Source organism: Dendropsophus ebraccatus, chromosome 8 (genome assembly GCF_027789765.1).
Source record: "Dendropsophus ebraccatus isolate aDenEbr1 chromosome 8, aDenEbr1.pat, whole genome shotgun sequence".
NCBI classification, from domain to species: domain Eukaryota; kingdom Metazoa; phylum Chordata; class Amphibia; order Anura; family Hylidae; genus Dendropsophus; species Dendropsophus ebraccatus.
Window position 1 is genome coordinate 39,995,131 of NC_091461.1, and position 18,158 is coordinate 40,013,288.

At 45.5% G+C, this 18,158-nt stretch overlaps 1 protein-coding gene across 7 annotated transcripts in view; it reads right to left on the reverse strand.

Moving 5' to 3' along the window:
• Nucleotides 1-15,400: 15,400 nt before the first annotated feature.
• The window catches only part of NT5C2 (5'-nucleotidase, cytosolic II), a 63,181-nt gene continuing 60,423 nt past the window's right edge, over nt 15,401-18,158 (reverse strand). For all 7 annotated transcript variants that reach the window (XM_069980221.1, XM_069980222.1, XM_069980216.1 and 4 more), the window contains one exon: nt 15,401-17,970. In XM_069980221.1, coding sequence (XP_069836322.1) covers nt 17,734-17,970 — 237 coding nt within the window. In that variant the 3' untranslated portion in view covers nt 15,401-17,733. The remainder of the gene's footprint in view (nt 17,971-18,158) is intronic.

Consider the following 18,158-nt stretch of genomic DNA (forward strand, 5'->3'; position numbering starts at 1 on the left):
GGAAAGATGGGCAAGTGAACAGTCAGCTCTTTAAGATGACTATATCTCACCTCATGACAGGTCATTTCTTGGTCTTATCTTGTGCACCCACTTAAGAGGGCTGATGAGTTGATGGATGATAGAAAACTGAAATTGATTGATTGCAACTTAACCATGATGTCAACAACTCAACAGACAGGCTGACTGGCTAAACAGCAGGGTAGTCAGCTGCCTTGCAGCCTCCAAATTGCTGTGTAGCACATATCTGAAAGTAATATGTAACATACACTGTCTGCAGTATGTGCAAGCACTCTTCCCCCTAAGCAAACAAGTGTATGTGTTTTTGTTCCATCCATAATTTACGGAAGTGTATTTGTCCATTAGCTTTTTTTATATTATTATTATTATTATTATTATTATTATTTCCTGTGTAGGTTCTAGTTGTTTCATATGTTTACTTCCCAAGCTGTAAGTGAGCTTATGCATATTACACAATAGCTAATATCAACAAGCAGCGTAAAGTAGTGGGGATGAACAAAACAGAAGTCTGAACCAGTGATAAGAAGAGGGGTGCTTCAGACTATATGTAGACAATGCAGATAAAGGCCCTATTACACAGGCTGATCAGTCTCTTGTTTTTACACATGCCGACAGCGAGTGGGTAAGTGTGGGGCAGGCAAGATTGTCCGGGGAACCCATAGGAGATTGCGTCAGTCTGCTGCTGCCGCTCCGATTACGCAGATTGGTGGCAGCCGATCTTTGCTATCATTGTCGTTCGTCTTTCAACTTGTTGAAAGACAACGATCAGCTGTCATCGTGCATGTTGGCTAATTGTTGGGTTTTAGTACACAAAGTGATTATCGGCCGTAATGGCCAATAATCGGACAAATACGGCCGATAATCGCTCTGTGTAATTGGGCCTTTAGGCAGGCAGATAAACTCCAGAGAAAAGGCACCAATCTCTGTGATTGGCACTTGTTTTCTATGCTTATGCTTCTGGGCCCGATCAATCACTGGATTGTTCCTTTTACATTTATCATATTCAGCTGTCCTTCACTTGCTTACAGGACAGTGAATGTAGCATGTGTCTCCTAACTAGGTAATAGGCTGTGTCCTGGAATTCCAGGTGGTCCCCAGGATGTCTCCTCCTTCGGCACGAACCGTGAAGACATCAGCAATCAAATACGGAAGGTCCGGCTAGGTTCGAGTTCAATCAAGTTTCCCTGTACAATGTATTATACAGTATACATACAGGGAAACAACATGGTTCTCATAAATAATTGTCATGTTGTTGCCCCTCTGTCTATACGAGACAAGTTGTTTTGCCCTTCTCTATTTATAAGTCATGTTGTTTCCCTGTACATTGTATTATACAGTATACAGGGAGACAACAGGGCTTATATGCAGAGGGACAGCAACATGTCTAATATATTGTATCTGGGGCATGTAATATATTCACCACGTTTCCCTGTTCACTGCACAGTACTCCGGCGGCCACCCCCATGGGCTGAGACCTGACGTCGTCCTCCTCAGTTAATACGTGAAGGAGGAGGAGGCGCAGCTGACGGCAGGACTCAGAGCACAGGCACTGCACAGCACCTACAAGGGGGAGCTTGACCAGGGTCAAGGAAGATGTCACGTCGGCCGGGGGGGAGGGGGGAGCGGCTGACGGCAGCACAGGCACAACACCTATAAGGGAGCTTGCTTGGGGACAGGAAATATGTCACAGCGGGCAGGGGCCCCCGGGCAGCCGCCTACCATGCTACCATGCCCAATGGGTAAGACGGCCCTGGGTCAGAAAAGGAAGAGGTCCTCTTTACATTTGTTTACTTCTTCATGACCGAAGGTCATTGATGCACAGATGTCCAGGTTAGATTGAAGCAATGTTTCTCCTCGCCTTCTAAGAGCCATAACACTTTTATTTTTCCACCTACAGGGATTGTTGGGGCGTCATTTTTATTAAGTTTCCTGGTGTTTTTCCCCCACTCTTTTCATTTACGCTGTGTTATATTTAAATAGATCAGACAATTTTGCACACAACAATATATATATATTAGGGGTTAACAATATATATATTAGGGGTTAATCCAAAAAATGCTGGACAAGATATAAAAATACTTTTCTAAATACACAAAAAACTGAAGCTACGCAATTTACCTCCACCGCTGTTAGGGGGTTTGTAAGTTGTTTCACCTTCTTAATCTGTTATTTTATTATTATATTTTTTGTGTACTAAATAAAGTAAAATATATCTTTATATCTTGTCCAGCATTTTTTGAGTTAACCCCTAATCACAGCCAATCACAGTTCTTCTTTAGTTTTACCAGAGCTGAAAGCTGTGGTTAATTTACACCAGTGTATATTTTACACTCTTTGATAAATCTCCCCCATAGGGCCTGCCTGAGAAGATCACCAATCCGACAGGACGGAGGTAAGTATTCTACCCCGCCTATCAGGGAAAGTTATCCTGTGGGGGTCCTGATCAGTCAGTGACAGGTGCTTATGCAGTCAGTGACTTTCTTAAACACCACAGTGGTTATAGATCACTGTGTTTAAGGGATTAATGACAGGCAGCTGCATGACTGCAGCTGCCTGCCATTATCCACAGCTCCTGGGGGACTAATGTGTGCAGGGCCAATCACATCGAAGTGGTCCACACACATTAAAATTCCTTCATGCCGGAGGGGCGTTGCCTATCGATGGCGGAGTAGAGACGTGCACTGGCAGAGCTCCCGCCACGAGGCGTTATTAGCAGCACGTATCCCGGTCCCCCCGTGTGCAGCATCGGCCATATGCACGGACGGAGGAAGCAGACGCAGCCCAGCACCCGTTGCCTGCGTTCCACCCCGCGACAGGGCCGGCTGGACAAGTTCCTGAGTCCCGGATCCCAGGCCCAAGCGCCGCCAATAGAGAAAGCCTCCGCACCTGCTGCTGTGAATACGGAGCCGCCGACTTCACCGCTCTGTAGCCGCGACCAGCCGGCACCTAGTGAGGTAACCCCCGCGCCCCCCACTCCCTCTTCACCGGAGCGGGCACCGGCAGACGACAGCCGGGAATCGGCAGCAGCCATTTTGGAGGCGGATCCTCCCTCATCCCTGTCAGCCTTGTCGCCGCCATTCCTCCCTTCCCACATGGCTGCTGGTGCTCCTTCACATTCCCCATCTCCAGGCCCATCGCCCTCAGCTTCTCCAGCTGCCCAGAACTGGGACTGGCAAGAGCACATGAGATCACTACCAACTAGGTCTGAAATGGAACAATTTGTCTAAAGACTTGAGCATTCCTATAAACAGGAGCTACAATCTCTTAAAGCTACTGTACAAGAGACTGAGGCTAAAGTTGAGGAAGTGGTGGCTGAGCAGGGTGTCCTGTCTGCAAAAGTTGATTCTGTGGCAGCTAATGTGAAATCTCATAACTATCATATTGCGCAGCTTTACCGATTACACGATGATAATGAAAATCGCAGCCGCCGCAATAACATAAGAATCAGGGGGTTACCTGAAGCAACGCAGGCAGCAGACTTGATACCCACTCTGCAAGGGATCTTTAGCTCCTTACTACAATGCCCAATATCCAAAGACTTGGACATAGACAGAGCACATAGGGCACTGGGACCCCGTAACCCTGACCCAAACAAGCCACGGGATGTCATCTGTAGGATGCACTATTATACAGTCAAAGAGGACATTATGAGGAAGGCCAGGGAAGAAGATGTAATCGATTTTGATGGAGCTTCCATAGTTCTGCTGCAAGACTTGTCCCGCCACACATTGGCGCAACGCAGGGCCATGCGTCCTCTGTTGACCTTACTACGTGAAAATGACATTCCTTACGCATGGGGCTTCCCCTTTCAATTAGTTGCCCGTCACCGGGACAAGCGCCATATTCTACGGGACCCAGCTGAATTACCATCCTTTCTTCAAATTTTGAACCTCCCTACGGTATCTCTCCCTGACTGGTCGCTGATTCCGTCATTTCCTGACCGCGGGGCTCCTACCAATGAGCAACTGGGGACAGCACCTGGAACAGGATGACGAGCTGGTTTCCTTTTCCTCATGATGATTATGTGTTTCCAGCTACCTGATGAGCCTGTTTGCCCTCCATTTCTTCTTTTGATCCTGTTCATTTAGATACAGTTTTTTCTTTTCTCTGTTTTTGGCTTCTGTGGAAACTTAAGTTACAGGATGGGGGCTTCCTAATGCTCGTAGGGCTGTGCACGTTACGACCGGGATTTGTGTTATTCACTGTTAATGCATATTTCATTATACCTTGTGGGGGAGACTGCTACCGCTGTTGGTAGACAGGCTCCCTTGTAGTAGTAAAGCGCCGGGAGCGCTTGCCTATACTTTGTACTTTTCTGCAGAGTCTAGATCTCTGTAGTTCCGGGGCTCCTCTGTGGACCCTTGGTTTGTCGTGTTGGCGTCCTGTATTGTTTACCTGTGTTTTGTCTTTGTTTTGTCTTGTCTTTTTCCCCTTGTGGGTCTTATCCCCTGTGAGCACACCCTCCTTTCCCCGCTGCTTCACTACCAAGCCTTACCCAGGATGGCTTTGACTTCTTTGAAACTCGCCTCTCTCAATGTAAGGGGTTTTAACGAGCCCTCTAAGAGATCTTTTGTCACATATGCCATGCATAAACAGCGTGTTAATATTCTTCTATTGCAGGAAACCCATTTCTGGGCTGATCATGTGCCTCGGTTACAGACCCGCCACTACGCTCACTGGTACCACAGCACAAACCCAGACTCCAAGTCGCGAGGGGTTTCTATCGCCCTACATAGATCACTACAGCATATACTTCTTGACTCCAAAGTGGACCACAATGGTAGGTTTATTTTCCTTAAGCTCCGTATAGCCACAACAGTGTACACTGTTGGTAATCTATACCTACCAAATGTAGATCAGGGCCGGGCTCTGAGGGACATACTACTGGAGGTGGATTCTTTCTTGGAAGGCACACTGATATTAGGGGGCGACTTTAACATGGCATTAGATCCCACAATTGACTGCTCCACCGGGCGGTCTGTGATCCCCAAAACGACCCTACATACTGCTAGAGAAACGCTCCATGCCCATCAGTTGGTTGACATTTGGAGGGTACTCCACCCGACAAATAAAGATTACACATATTATTCACCGGCCCATTCCTCTCACAGCAGAATAGACATGTTCTTCCTTTCGCATCATGCCCTTACTTTTGCCCCACACGCTATCATTGGTCAAGCGCTGTGGTCAGACCACTCCCCGATCTTTCTCTCCCTTACTCTGCCAGATGGGGCCCCCAGAGAGTGGACCTGGAGGCTCAATGAGTCTCTACTAAAAGATGTAGCTTGTAAAGCAGCGGTAGAAACAGCCATTGCAGAGTTTGTGAGGGTACATGAGCATGATTCAACATCTCTCCCGATGCAGTGGGAGGCATTGAAATGCGTACTTCGAGGAGTTTTTATCCAGCATGGGGCCCGGCTCAAGCGTGACCGGGGATCCAAAATTAATAAACTACTGACAGAGCTAGACACCTTATCAAAGACCCATAAACGAACCTCAGACCCTACCCTCCTCCCTCAACTAACTTTGGTGAGAGAACAACTTAAGACCCTTATTGAAGAGGTGCATACTAACCAACGTATCAAATTTCATAGTTACCTGTATGCGCATGCCAATAAATGTGGCAGGGCATTGGCGAGATATATTCACCCGCGCACTTCGGCCACATATATACCGACCCTCAAATCGCCTGCAGGGACTCCCCTTCATGATCCTAGACTAATTGCAGACCAGTTTAGTGAATACTATAGCTCGCTTTATTCCATACCAGGCTGCTACTCTGATCTACAGCCCACCCGCTTGGAAGCAAAAATCGAGGATTACGTAGTAAGGACAGCCCTGCCCACGATTAGTGCCGAGTCCAAGGAGTCCCTAGACACCCCTTTCACGATAGAGGAATTGACGGGAGCCGTAAAGTCCCTTAAAAATGGCAAGAGCCCGGGGCCGGACGGATTTACAGCAGCATTCTTCAAGTCCCTTAAGGGTTGTCTCCTTCCCTTCCTTGTTAGGGTCTTTAATGCTGTCTCTGTAACTACCCCCTTTCCTAGACAATCCCTCGAAGCCCACATAACGGTTCTGCCCAAGCCCGGGAAGGATCCCACCCAGTGCAGCAGTTACAGGCCAATATCGCTGATTAACTGCGATGTTAAACTCTACTCCAAAATTCTGGCGGTTCGCCTTAACTCCATTATTCCACAAGTTATCCACAATGACCAGGTGGGTTTTGTCCCGGGCAGGGAGGCAAGGGATAATACCCTACGTACCATTAATATGATTTCCCATGCACGTTCCGCTGGAATCCCGTTGTGTCTGTTGTCGGTTGATGCCGAAAAGGCCTTCGACAGGGTCCGTTGGAGCTTCCTTGTGGCTACATTGGCCCAAGTGGGCCTTGGATCGGACTTCATTTCAAGGGTGATGGCGCTGTACTCACACCCATCAGCAAGAGTCCGAGCCAACGGGGCCCTGTCGGGGGCCTTTCAGATTTGCAACGGGACTAGACAGGGTTGCCCCCTGTCGCCCCTACTATATATACTGACCATGGAACATTTAGCAGTCGCTTTGCGAAGCAATCCTGACGTGCAGGGGATCATGATTGGACAGCGCCATCACAAACTGGCACTGTTTGCCGATGACCTGTTGCTCTACATTACCCGTCCCCATACTTCCCTCCCCTCTGTCCTGCGGGAATTCGAACACTTTGGCAGACTGAGCAATTTTAAAGTGAATCTTACTAAGACAGAGGGTCTTAACATATCATTATCGCCTGCCGACCTATCCTCTGTCCAAACTAACTTCTCATTTCATTGGCAGTCTGAAAGTCTTACATACTTGGGTGTGCAGATTCCAGCACGCCTAGAACTCCTATTCCCTTTGAACTACCTCCCGCTGCATCGGAAGACACTAGATATGCTCCAAGCATACCACAGGAAGTTTCTCTCCTGGTTCGGGCGCATGAATGTACTAAAAATGGACATTCTTCCGCGCTTCCTATACATCTTCCAAACGGTCCCGATCTCTGTCCCTGCATCCTATTTCAAACAGCTACAGCGCGCATTCACCAAATACGTGTGGGGCACTGGAAGGGCACGGGTTCGGGCCCAAATACTTACTCAGCCTAAGTCAAGGGGAGGGACAGGATTGCCTGACTTGAAACTCTACCACGAGGCGGCAGTCCTAGCATGGATTATTGACTGGACGCGGGAGGGGGAGGACAAACAGTGGGTGGACATAGAGAGGCAGGCTGCGCCCATAGGTCTGAGGATGGCCCCATGGCTACTTAGGGAACATAGAGAGCCACTCTCCACATGGGCATATCTGACTAGGCACACCCTCAATGTATGGGACAAGTGGGTGACACGCTTTAAGATTTCTTACAGACCTGGCCCAATGACCCCACTATTCTCAAACCCTGCTTTTACACCGGGTGTCACTCAACAATCCTTCCTGATATGGAAGAGTTCAGACAATCCCAGACTCCATCAGTTAGGTGTAGTTTCTACGATCCCCTCCCTACATTCGTTGCAAGAGCACAGCTCAGATAAAGTCTTGTCTTGGTTCTCCTACAACCAATTTTGCTCCTTTGTACGCACCTCAATGATGGGAACCGCTTCGAGCCCTGGCCTCACGGAATTCGACCATTGGGTACTATCTGCTGAGGGGAGTACAGGGACATTGTCACGGATGTACTCGCTGCTCTTGTCATTGAGTAATGACACTAGAGCTTCCTTTTTTGCAGCCTGGGAAAGGGACCTAGCAATCACCTTCTCTCCAGAAGATATTCTCAAAATTTGTACTTTCACCCATGGCTTGTCCCTGGACTCACATTCAAAGGAGAAGAGCTATAAGCTTCTCTCCAGGTGGTACCGCTGCCCAACATTGCTCCATCGCATCTACCCCGAGATACCAGACAGGTGTTGGAGATGCGCTACGGAGGAGGGCTCCATTTTGCACATATGGTGGGGCTGCGACAGATTGAGGCCGTTCTGGGAGGGTGTTCTGAAGGTCTATGAGGCTTATTCGGGAAAGACAATAGCAAACACGCCCCAAATTACATTGCTGTCCATGCTGCCAGGCACCCTGGCGACCCAAAAGAAAGGAATACTGAGACATCTTCTAGCAGCAGCCCGCACAGTGATACCGCGACATTGGAAAACAACACATACCCCTACTTTGTCTGAGTGGTACAGCGAGCTTAAAAAGATGAAAAGAGCTGAGGAACTGGTGGCCGAGGCACAGGATCGTTCCGAGAAATACACGCAGATTTGGCTGCCCTGGGACCTCTTTGTGGAATCGGATGCCTTTTCTACCTTGGTGCATTGAGCTCACAGGGTAGAGTTTCTGACATTGATTGTCACTCCTACTAATTTCTTGCTCCAGGAGGAAGAGGGAACTTCGTGTGGTCCCATTCACAGGTTTCTGAGTACTTACCGTAAACAATTGCAATACTTCCTCCTTTCCTTTGCCCCCCCTCCCATGTTTCTGTCTTTGTCTTGTGCTGTGTTGTCTGTATGTTTGATGCCCAACTGCTAGAGCCTGGGTTGGTTTTCAAGATTTCCCCATCTGCCGCCCAGGCATGCCTTATAGGGTGGGTTATACCCGCAGTTTTTACAATTGTTCATCTAAATGGAATACGCCCTGATACTTTCATCTTAAGATGGGTTGTTTGTATTTGTTTATTGTTTGCAGCATGTACCTTTGTATGCGATGCACATTTGACTACCTTATATTTGTCTTTTGTTATAATCTGAAAATTTAATAAACTCAGAGTAAACATAAAATTCCTTCATGCCAGGAATAATTATATATACACTCACTGGCCACTTTATTAGGTACACCTGTCCAACTGCACGTTACCACTTAATTTCTAATCAGCCAATCACATGGCGGCAACTCAGTGCATTTAGGCATGTAGACATGGTCAAGACAATCTCCTGCAGTTCAAACCGAGCATCAGTATGGGGAAGAAAGGTGATTTGAGTGCCTTTGAATGTGGCATGGTTGTTGGTGCCAGAAGGGCTGGTCTGAGTATTTCAGAAACTGCTGATCTACTGGGATTTTCATGCACAACCATCTCTAGGGTTTACAGAGAATGGTCCGAAAAAGAAAAAACATCCAGTGAGCGGCAGTTCTGTGGGCGGAAATGCCTTGTTGATGCCAGAGGTCAGAGGAGAATGGGCAGACTGGTTCGAGCTGATAGAAAGGCAACAGTGACTCAAATAGCCAACCGTTACAACCAAGGTAGGCAGAAGAGCATCTCTGAACGCACAGTACGTCGAACTTTGAGGCAGATGGGCTACAGCAGCAGAAGACCACCCCGGGTGCCACTCCTTTCAGCTAAGAACAGGAAACTGAGGCTACAATTTGCACAAGCTCATCGAAATTGGACAGTAGAAGATTGGAAAAACGTTGCCTGGTCTGATGAGTCTCGATTTCTGCTGCGACATTCGGATGGTAGGGTCAGAATTGGGCGTCAACAACATGAAAGCATGGATCCATCCTGCCTTGTATCAACGGTTCAGGCTGGTGGTGGTGGTGTCATGGTGTGGGGAATATTTTCTTGGCACTCTTTGGGCCCCTTGGTACCAATTGAGCATCGTTGCAACGCCATAGCCTACCTGAGTATTGTTGCTGACCATGTCCATCCCTTTATGACCACAATGTACCCAACATCTGATGGCTACTTTCAGCAGGATAATGCGCCATGTCATAAAGCTAGAATCATCTCAGACTGGTTTCTTGAACATGACAATGAGTTCACTGTACTCCAATGGCCTCCACAGTCACCAGATCTCAATCCAATAGAGCATCTTTGGGATGTGGTGGAACGGGAGATTCGCATCATGGATGTGCAGCCGACAAATCTGCGGCAACTGTGTGATGCCATCATGTCAATATGGACCAAAATCTCTGAGGAAGCTTCCAGCATGTTCCTACTGCTGGCGGCATTGGCAGTAGGAACGTATATAGCCATATTGTGGACATGAAGGGGCTAACAAAACAAACATGACAATATTTTTGCATAGCTTTGATCAGTAATCAGTATTTTTGGAGATCTTCACATAGTCTGTCTGATAGTGATAAGAATCAAATAAATGAACCCAGAAGACTCCGGAATCTTTGCAGTCTAATGTTTTTAGCGTAAAATTACCATGACATATGTGCAACAAACACTCCTTAGGAATGCAACAAACGCATTGGCATCTGATCTGACAACCTTACTCATAATTAGTAAGAATAGTAATGCAAGCTATATATAAAGCTGCGTAAATCAGAGAAAGCGTATCAGGTGTATGCTGATGTCACCTAGTGAGAAAACTTTCTTGAAGTGACTCCAACCTTATAAAATTTAGAAGCAACTATCATTACATATTAAAACATACCTTACTGCCGAGGCATACATGAATACATGCTTCATTTACTGGATGTCTGTTTATACCGAGATACCGGAATCTCATTCCCCAGAAAAGACATATTTCAATAATAGAGCAGCAACACCTTGCGCAGGTTCAGAACCTCATTTATTGTTTTACCACTCACTCCACTTAGCTCCAGATCCAGAAATAACATGTTTTTTTTGTCTGTATGTTGCTCGTAAATTGAAAGCCGTCTGGGTTATTATCTGCATACTTTGCTAAGTTTTAGAACCTCCAATGTATCTACCATACCAATGTATAGATGGTAAATATACATAGGCAGATGTGTAGATACATTTATGCTCCCAGTACGATATAGTGAGGTTAGCCATGGTGGACGAATATTTTGCTCCTGTAGGCACCCTACCTGTCTGCAGATAAAAAGACCCATGACACACAAAGTTATGCAAAAACAGAAAATTGCTGCAGCAAACTGCAAGTGGCATATAGCATTTTTATTTATTTTTTTAGAATTTTTTTTTGAAAAAGAGCTTCTTAGCAAACCGTTTGATCAAACAGAATGTACCAACTCACCACGTTAAGGTGCCCTCAGAGAGTTGGACCCCACATTAGCAATGGCCTCTCTCGGACAACAAGAATGTCAGCAGCACAGCTTGGAGCTCAATGGTGTAGTGGGTGCCAGCTGGAGAATCCAGACCACGGATGAGAAATATAGCCAAAGTGCTTAAAAATGGCTGTGTGAGACGGCTGAAATGTTGTTTGAAGATGGAATAAAGTTGCACATTTGCTACACTATCTGGAGTACTGTTGGAATACTTTGGACTACATATCTGGGCATATAGGAGCAACTAACTCTATGTTACACACCTACAGGAGCTGGGTGAAGTGCACAGCTATAAAGGAGGTAGCCTCACACCCCACATGTGAAAACACAAAAAAAGCAATCAAAAGCCGCAATTTGCACACAGCCGCTACATGGCACTTGCAGTTTGCTGCAGCATTTTTCTGTTTTTGATATATTGTTAGTCACAGCTGTGTGCAATCTGCATAGTGTGAACAAGTGTCAGCTCCCTCCTTTATAGCCGTGCACGTCACCCAGCTCCTGTAGGTGTGTTACATAGAGTTCAGTTGCTCCTATATGCCCAGATATGTAGACTTACAGTCCGAGAGTTCATTGCTAGTGTAGGGTCTAACTCTGAGGGCACCTTAACGTGGTGAGTTTGTACATTCTGTTTGATCTAACAGTTTGCTAAATTTCCTAAAAAAAAAACTAAAATTCTGTATGACGCTTTCAGTTTGCTGCAGCAAATTTCTGTTTTTGATTTATTGTTAGCCGCAGCTGTGTGCAAACTGCATAATGTTAACAAGTGTTAGTGTGAATGTGTGGGCTTTTATTGCTTAGTTATGTTACACAAAGTTAAGCGTCATCCATCAGATACCAAGTAACCATCTTGACAAAACTTTTTACATCTTTACTGAAATTGCTATGATTAATCGAATGAAAGCACAATGTTTCCATAGCAAGCTGATGGAGGATACTCATGTAGAGAGATACTACATAGAGCCCAATCCATGGGAAATCATCTTTTCATGTGATTCGCTCGAGGGATCGTAGCAAATCTCCCATACAAAACTCATGGCTCTGTTCCTGGCATGGATGGAGGTGGCAGCAAAGAACATGTCAGACTGGAAAGAATACACCACTTCCTACAGGACATACAGCAGCTGATAACTGGAAGATTTTTAAATAGAAGCAATTGACAAATCTATATAACTTTCTGACACCAGTTAATTTGAAAAACAATTATTTTCTCCCGAGTACCCCTTTAACTATAATTGCACAGGACAAAGATTACTCAAATATGTCTTCACAGAATTTAGATGAATTTCATTCTTTTATCGCAATACATACTGTAAGTACGGCATTTATCACTTGGACTCAGGGCTCATGAATCCATATCAAACTCTTGGATCCACAGGTCTGCTGTGTAACACAGCACATGGAGAGAGGGAAAGAGGTGACAGCATGGGGAGAGGCGAGTGGCACAGGGAGGCAGGGACAGGTGACCGCACAGGGAGGCAGGGACAGGTGACAGCACGGGGAGGCAGGGACAGGTGACAGCACGCAGAGAGGTGAGTGGCACAGGGAGGCAGGGACAGGTGACAGCATGCGGAGAGGCGAGTGGCACAGGGAGGCAGGGACAGGTGACAGCACACGGAGAGGTGAGTGGCACAGGGAGGCAGGGACAGGTGACAGCATGGGGAGAGGTGAGTGGCACAGGGAGGCAGGGACAGGTGACAGCACGCGGAGAGATGAGTGGCACAGGGAGGCAGGGACAGGTGAGTGGCACAGGGAGGCAGGGACAGGTGACAGCATGGGGAGAGGTGAGTGGCACAGGGAGGCAGGGACAGGTGACAGCACGCGGAGAGATGAGTGGCACAGGGAGGCAGGGACAGGTGACAGCACGGGGAAAGGTGAGTGGCACAGGGAGGCAGGGACAGGTGACAGCACGCGGAGAGGTGAGTGGCACAGGGAGGCAGGGACAGGTGACAGCACGGGGAAAGGTGAGTGGCACAGGGAGGCAGGGACAGGTGACAGCACGCGGAGAGGTGAGTGGCACAGGGAGGCAGGGACAGGTGACAGCACGCGGAGAGGTGAGTGGCACAGGGAGGCAGGGACAGGTGACAGCACGGGGAGAGGTGAGTGGCACAGGGAGGCAGGGACAGGTGACAGCACGGGGAGAGGTGAGTGGCACAGGGAGGCAGGGACAGGTGACAGTTTGGGGGATAGATGTGAGTGGCACAGGGAGGGAGAGACAGAGGTGACGACATGGGGAGAAAGGGAGGGGGTGAGCAGCGGCGGGTGGTGGTGGATGGCCTTACTTTCCAGTGGGGGTTCCTTATTTTTGGGGGATGTCTTACTTTGGGCTAGTTGATAGACCAGTTGGGTTGTCTTATTTTAGGAGGATGCCTTATTTAGGGAAACACATTTTTTTTTTAAAAAAAAAAAGAGGTCTGTCAAAAATGTGTTTTTTATATCATTTTATAGCTTCTAGTGCCCTGGTTCCAGCTGTGTGTTTTATTTTCTTGCTACACTATTACATCCCTAAGATATAAGGATTTTACTATTTGGGTGACTATCTGCATTTTTCCTGAGTATTCAGATGGGCTTAAAGCGACTCTGTACCCACAATCTGACCCCCAAAACCACTTGTACCTTCAGATAGCTGCTTTTAATCCAAGATATGTCCTGTGGTCCATTCGGCAGGTGATGCAGTTATTGTCCTAAAAAAAAAACTTTTAAATTTGAAGCTCCGTGCCAAACAGGAGTATCTGTGCGCTAACTTTGCACCACCCCTCCATCCCTCCTCCACACCCTCTTCATCATTAGGAATGCCACTGAAACATTTTCTACATGCTGAAGACTGCACAGGTCCTTAACGATCCAGCCCATGTGCCGGGCTGCCACAGGTGGGCAATAGGAGGCAATCTGCCTGGAGCATTGGTAATGATGAAGAGGGTGGGGAGGAGGGACGAAGGGGTGGTGCAGTTAGGGCACAGATACTCCAGTTTGGCACGGGGCTTCAAGTTTAAAAGTATTTTTTTAGGACAATAACTGCATCACCTGCCCAACGGACCACAGGACAGATCTTGGATTAAAAGCAGCTATCCGAAGGTACAAGTGGTTTGGGGGGGGTCAGATTGTGGGTACAGAGTCGCTTTAACCCCCCCCCCCTCCCCAACATGATTTACCCCCTCCTAATGACACCTCATTTAGCAATAAAGTTCCTGACCATGTGATGAATCAGTGAAAACCTGAAACCAAAAAGTCACCCAAATGGTAAACCCCCTATGTCCCAAGAATGGGTTGGCATAGGAATAAAAAAAATACGGCTGGAATCAGGTCCTCTGAGGCTGTAAAACATACAGATCCCGTGCTCAAAGTAGCGTTTAGGTCAGGTCAGACTGCTACACTCTGGGCAAGAACACAACAGACTGGAAACAAAAACACAAAAATATCAATTTCTTAAATTTCTTTATTGATTATACAGTATAATGCCATTTACAAACCAGTAAAGAAAAGGAACCAAATCCAGAATAAAATATCAAACATAAAAAGGAAAGGAAAAAAAAACACTATCACTATTAGAAATATATTCTAAACCAGAAGCATGCCTGTGGTACAGTGTAGAGAACGCGAGCTCCAGCATGTGACATCACAAGGGATGACTTGAGTTTCTTTATCCCAAAATGTTAGTGTACATAGAAAAGCAGTTCCATTGTGCAGGGTTTACAAACATGTGCTTTATAGATTAATCATTGGAAAACATTCTGCAATACCATATCAGAACAAAGAATAAAGAAATAACAGAATAAAGAACATGAAGGGATGCATGGTAATGTAGACTTCTCTAACACATAATGGAGAGAGAGTGATCAATTCCTGATCTTCATTCCCATGCACGGGAGGTCATGCTACATTGTAGTAATGACAGTATGAAATTTGGAAACCGTTTCTCTGTCTCTCTCAGGAAACCATTGTTCTCAGGATAATGCTGTTAAGTGAATCCCCACCTTTCTCTACTACCATCATGTTGTTTTAGGTCCAAAGTTCTGTGCGAAATAATTTCCTAATTAGTGGTATACCAAGAAATGGGGTTAAAACATATGATTTTTGGCTGCCTGTAGTCACCACCAGAGGGAGCTTAGGCGCTTACCCTGTACTATTTACTGTACTAAAACAGTATGTTGTGAGCTTCACCTAGTGGTGGCTGCAGGCGGTTAAATAGCTCTCATATGTATATCTATGCAGGTGATTTGAAACCATGTATCAGAAATACAAAGCTCTGACAGCTATAAAGATATATTAACTTAGTTTTTCACTTTAGATATAAATTTCATTCCCGGGTGGACATGCATATTAGGGTCCCAAGCTATAGAACTGAAGATACATTTCCTGGTTACTTTTGGCTACATCCTGACACAATTATCAGCATAGGAGAATACAGGTCATCGGTATATGGTGTAAGATGAATGGCCGGAGGCGCCTTCTAGCTTCTGATGAGATACAACTCCTATCATACCTAGCCAGTCCTAGTAGGCAAGGAATAAAGATAATCACAGTACCGTCTTTGCTAAATAGCTTAAGGCTTCTTATATCTATTTAAATGTGAATGTTAAATGTGAATTAATTGTAGTAAAAAAAAAAAAAAAAAAAAAAGCACTCTGGGAATATGCACCAGACTTACCATACAGTTAAAGCTCTAAATCAATGGTCTGCTACCTCTGATTCCCAGCTGTTGTGCCAAGCTATGCTGGGAGTTGTAGTTTTAAAACTGTTGAAGGTCCACAGGCTGCAGAGCATTGCTCTAAATAAGTGTTCTTCAAACTGTGGCTCTGCAGCTTTTGAAACAATACAGCTCCCATCATGCCCAGCGCATGATGTAGTTCTAGTTTTGCAAGGGCCAGAGAGAGACAGGTTGGAGAACACTTCTCTAAATGGTAACTCTGAAATAATACGCTATGTTGGTCACTTTCAGTAAACGAAATAATGCAGCAAACCAGATAAGCAAGCCATAAGATGCCCTGTAGGTAAACCATGTCAAGGGCATGGCTTATATTGCAACTGTTAAACACACAAAACCTTACAAAAATGAAAGAATAAAAATAAGCAGGTTATATCTACATTAATACAAGGACAGCGAGATACGTGCAGAGTAGTGTTTTCATGAGATGATTTGGAGACAATTACAGTGGTCCATAACCAGATTATACCATTCATTGACTGCAATAGATTGCCAATGACGGCCATTACTAGAGGGAACTAGAGTCTCCCATGGCCATTGTTTCACAGTGTCTCCCCCAGGCCTCTCATCCAATACACAGAACTCCTGTAAGTACCAATGTTATGGGGGTGCACTACCAGGTCTGGTGAACACACACGTACGGTCATACGCTGCCTCGTATAAAGCTGCTCCAAAAAAAAGTACTAAAGAATTTCTGAATGGTGTCGTAAAACAACTCACAACAGTATATGCATCAACTTGAACTCTTCCAGCAGGAGGATTTTACAAAACTAGTTTTTCAGAACTTATCCAAATAGCTGCTTTGTGTTCATCAAAGCAAAAATCACAGCTTAGAAAAAATAAAAATACAGAATTTACACTGCTAGTTACATCTACAGCAGAGCTGTGTACAGCAAGCGGGGGGAGCCATTTTATGAACAGAAACAACACATCAAGAAGTAAATAGCCTATGAATGTATAAGTAATGTGTAATGCCACACATGTATAATACAGCACATTCCAGAGGATCCATAATATGACACAAGACATGTACCAAATCTAACCATTACAGGGGGCTGGTATACTAGGATGGTTTCCCATCAGTAGAAAGGATAGCATATTCCTTCTTAAATGTTGGGGTCTGATTAAAGGTACATACTCATAATTAAGGGCTATTTAAGAGATAACACTTGTGCATGGTTTTTCCTGCAGAGCAGAACTCCCATCCACCCAGTGTACAGAGGTCCAGATCTCATTATAGGAGGAGAGAGGATAGGACTTGCACTGTGTAGAGGGGATTCTTCATGATCACTGGGAACAAGACTGACAACATGTCATTTTTAAGGCAATATCCCACCTTATTGTTCTGTAGGAAATGCAGTTTTCACTATTTTTGTGAATATCTACGGTAAATGACCCAGAATGTACTGAATTACTCATAAATCCATAGGTTACTTGCTTAGACAATGGCTCCATGTATCAGGCTGATGTTTCTTTCTGGAGCTGAGAAGAGAATACACATGCCGTATTCCTCACAGCAGGTAAGGACTGTCCAACATTATTTGGTCATTGCATGGGTAGGTTACTATGAGAAGTTGGCAGGATACCACCACCAACATCCACACAGAAGCTATTACATAAACAGGAGCTACAAGCAGCAACAAATCTCTTCCTTAGAATTCTGCCTTCAGTACTGGGTATGATAGAATCCACCATACGTAGCATACAGGACATGTGTGCTCATGGCAGGTCTGAGCTTTGTTAGTCTCGGATGACATTAAGCAGGATGGCACTGAAGGTAAAACAATATGAAAACTAATGTGTAAATACTGTGCCATGTCCAAGTATCAGTACACTCTGGCAGAAAATGTACAACCTGGAGTCATCCACTGACTTGCATTCATAGATGATGGACGGGATTAACTAAAAAAACAAAAAGAGGGTGAAAAAAAAAAAAAGAATCTTTTGTGTTCATGGAAATTTGTTCCAAAAGAACAAAAAGGTTTCTTTGTACAATTATTACAGTTAGCTCCACAATATCCTCCGTGGGATAATACTTATTCTTCCTCTTCCTCCTCTTCTTCATCATCATCCTCATCATGGCAGTGTGTGATTTCTTGTGGGGCTTGGGGAAACAGGTTGGGAGGTTTTATTTCACTGATAGAGCGAGTCAGATGGTGCCGCTTGAAATCTGAGTCTTTGAAGTCCAACGAAGAGCGGTTCCTTGTGGCCATCGGTGACTCTGATTCATTGATATCCACATGAATATGTTCCACTGTTGATTCATGGGGCATCTAGAGAAGAAAGAATTTCAATGAAACTTGATAGGGACAGAATCCCCTGGGGAGACATGTCTCACATTACAATTGGTAGAACCAAAGGAAACCCTGGAAACTAAGCTAATTTTTTTTTTGCTAACAGTGTTTTAATAAAGTTATGTTACTTTGTAATATAACTTTATGGAATTTTTTTTTTTTAACAT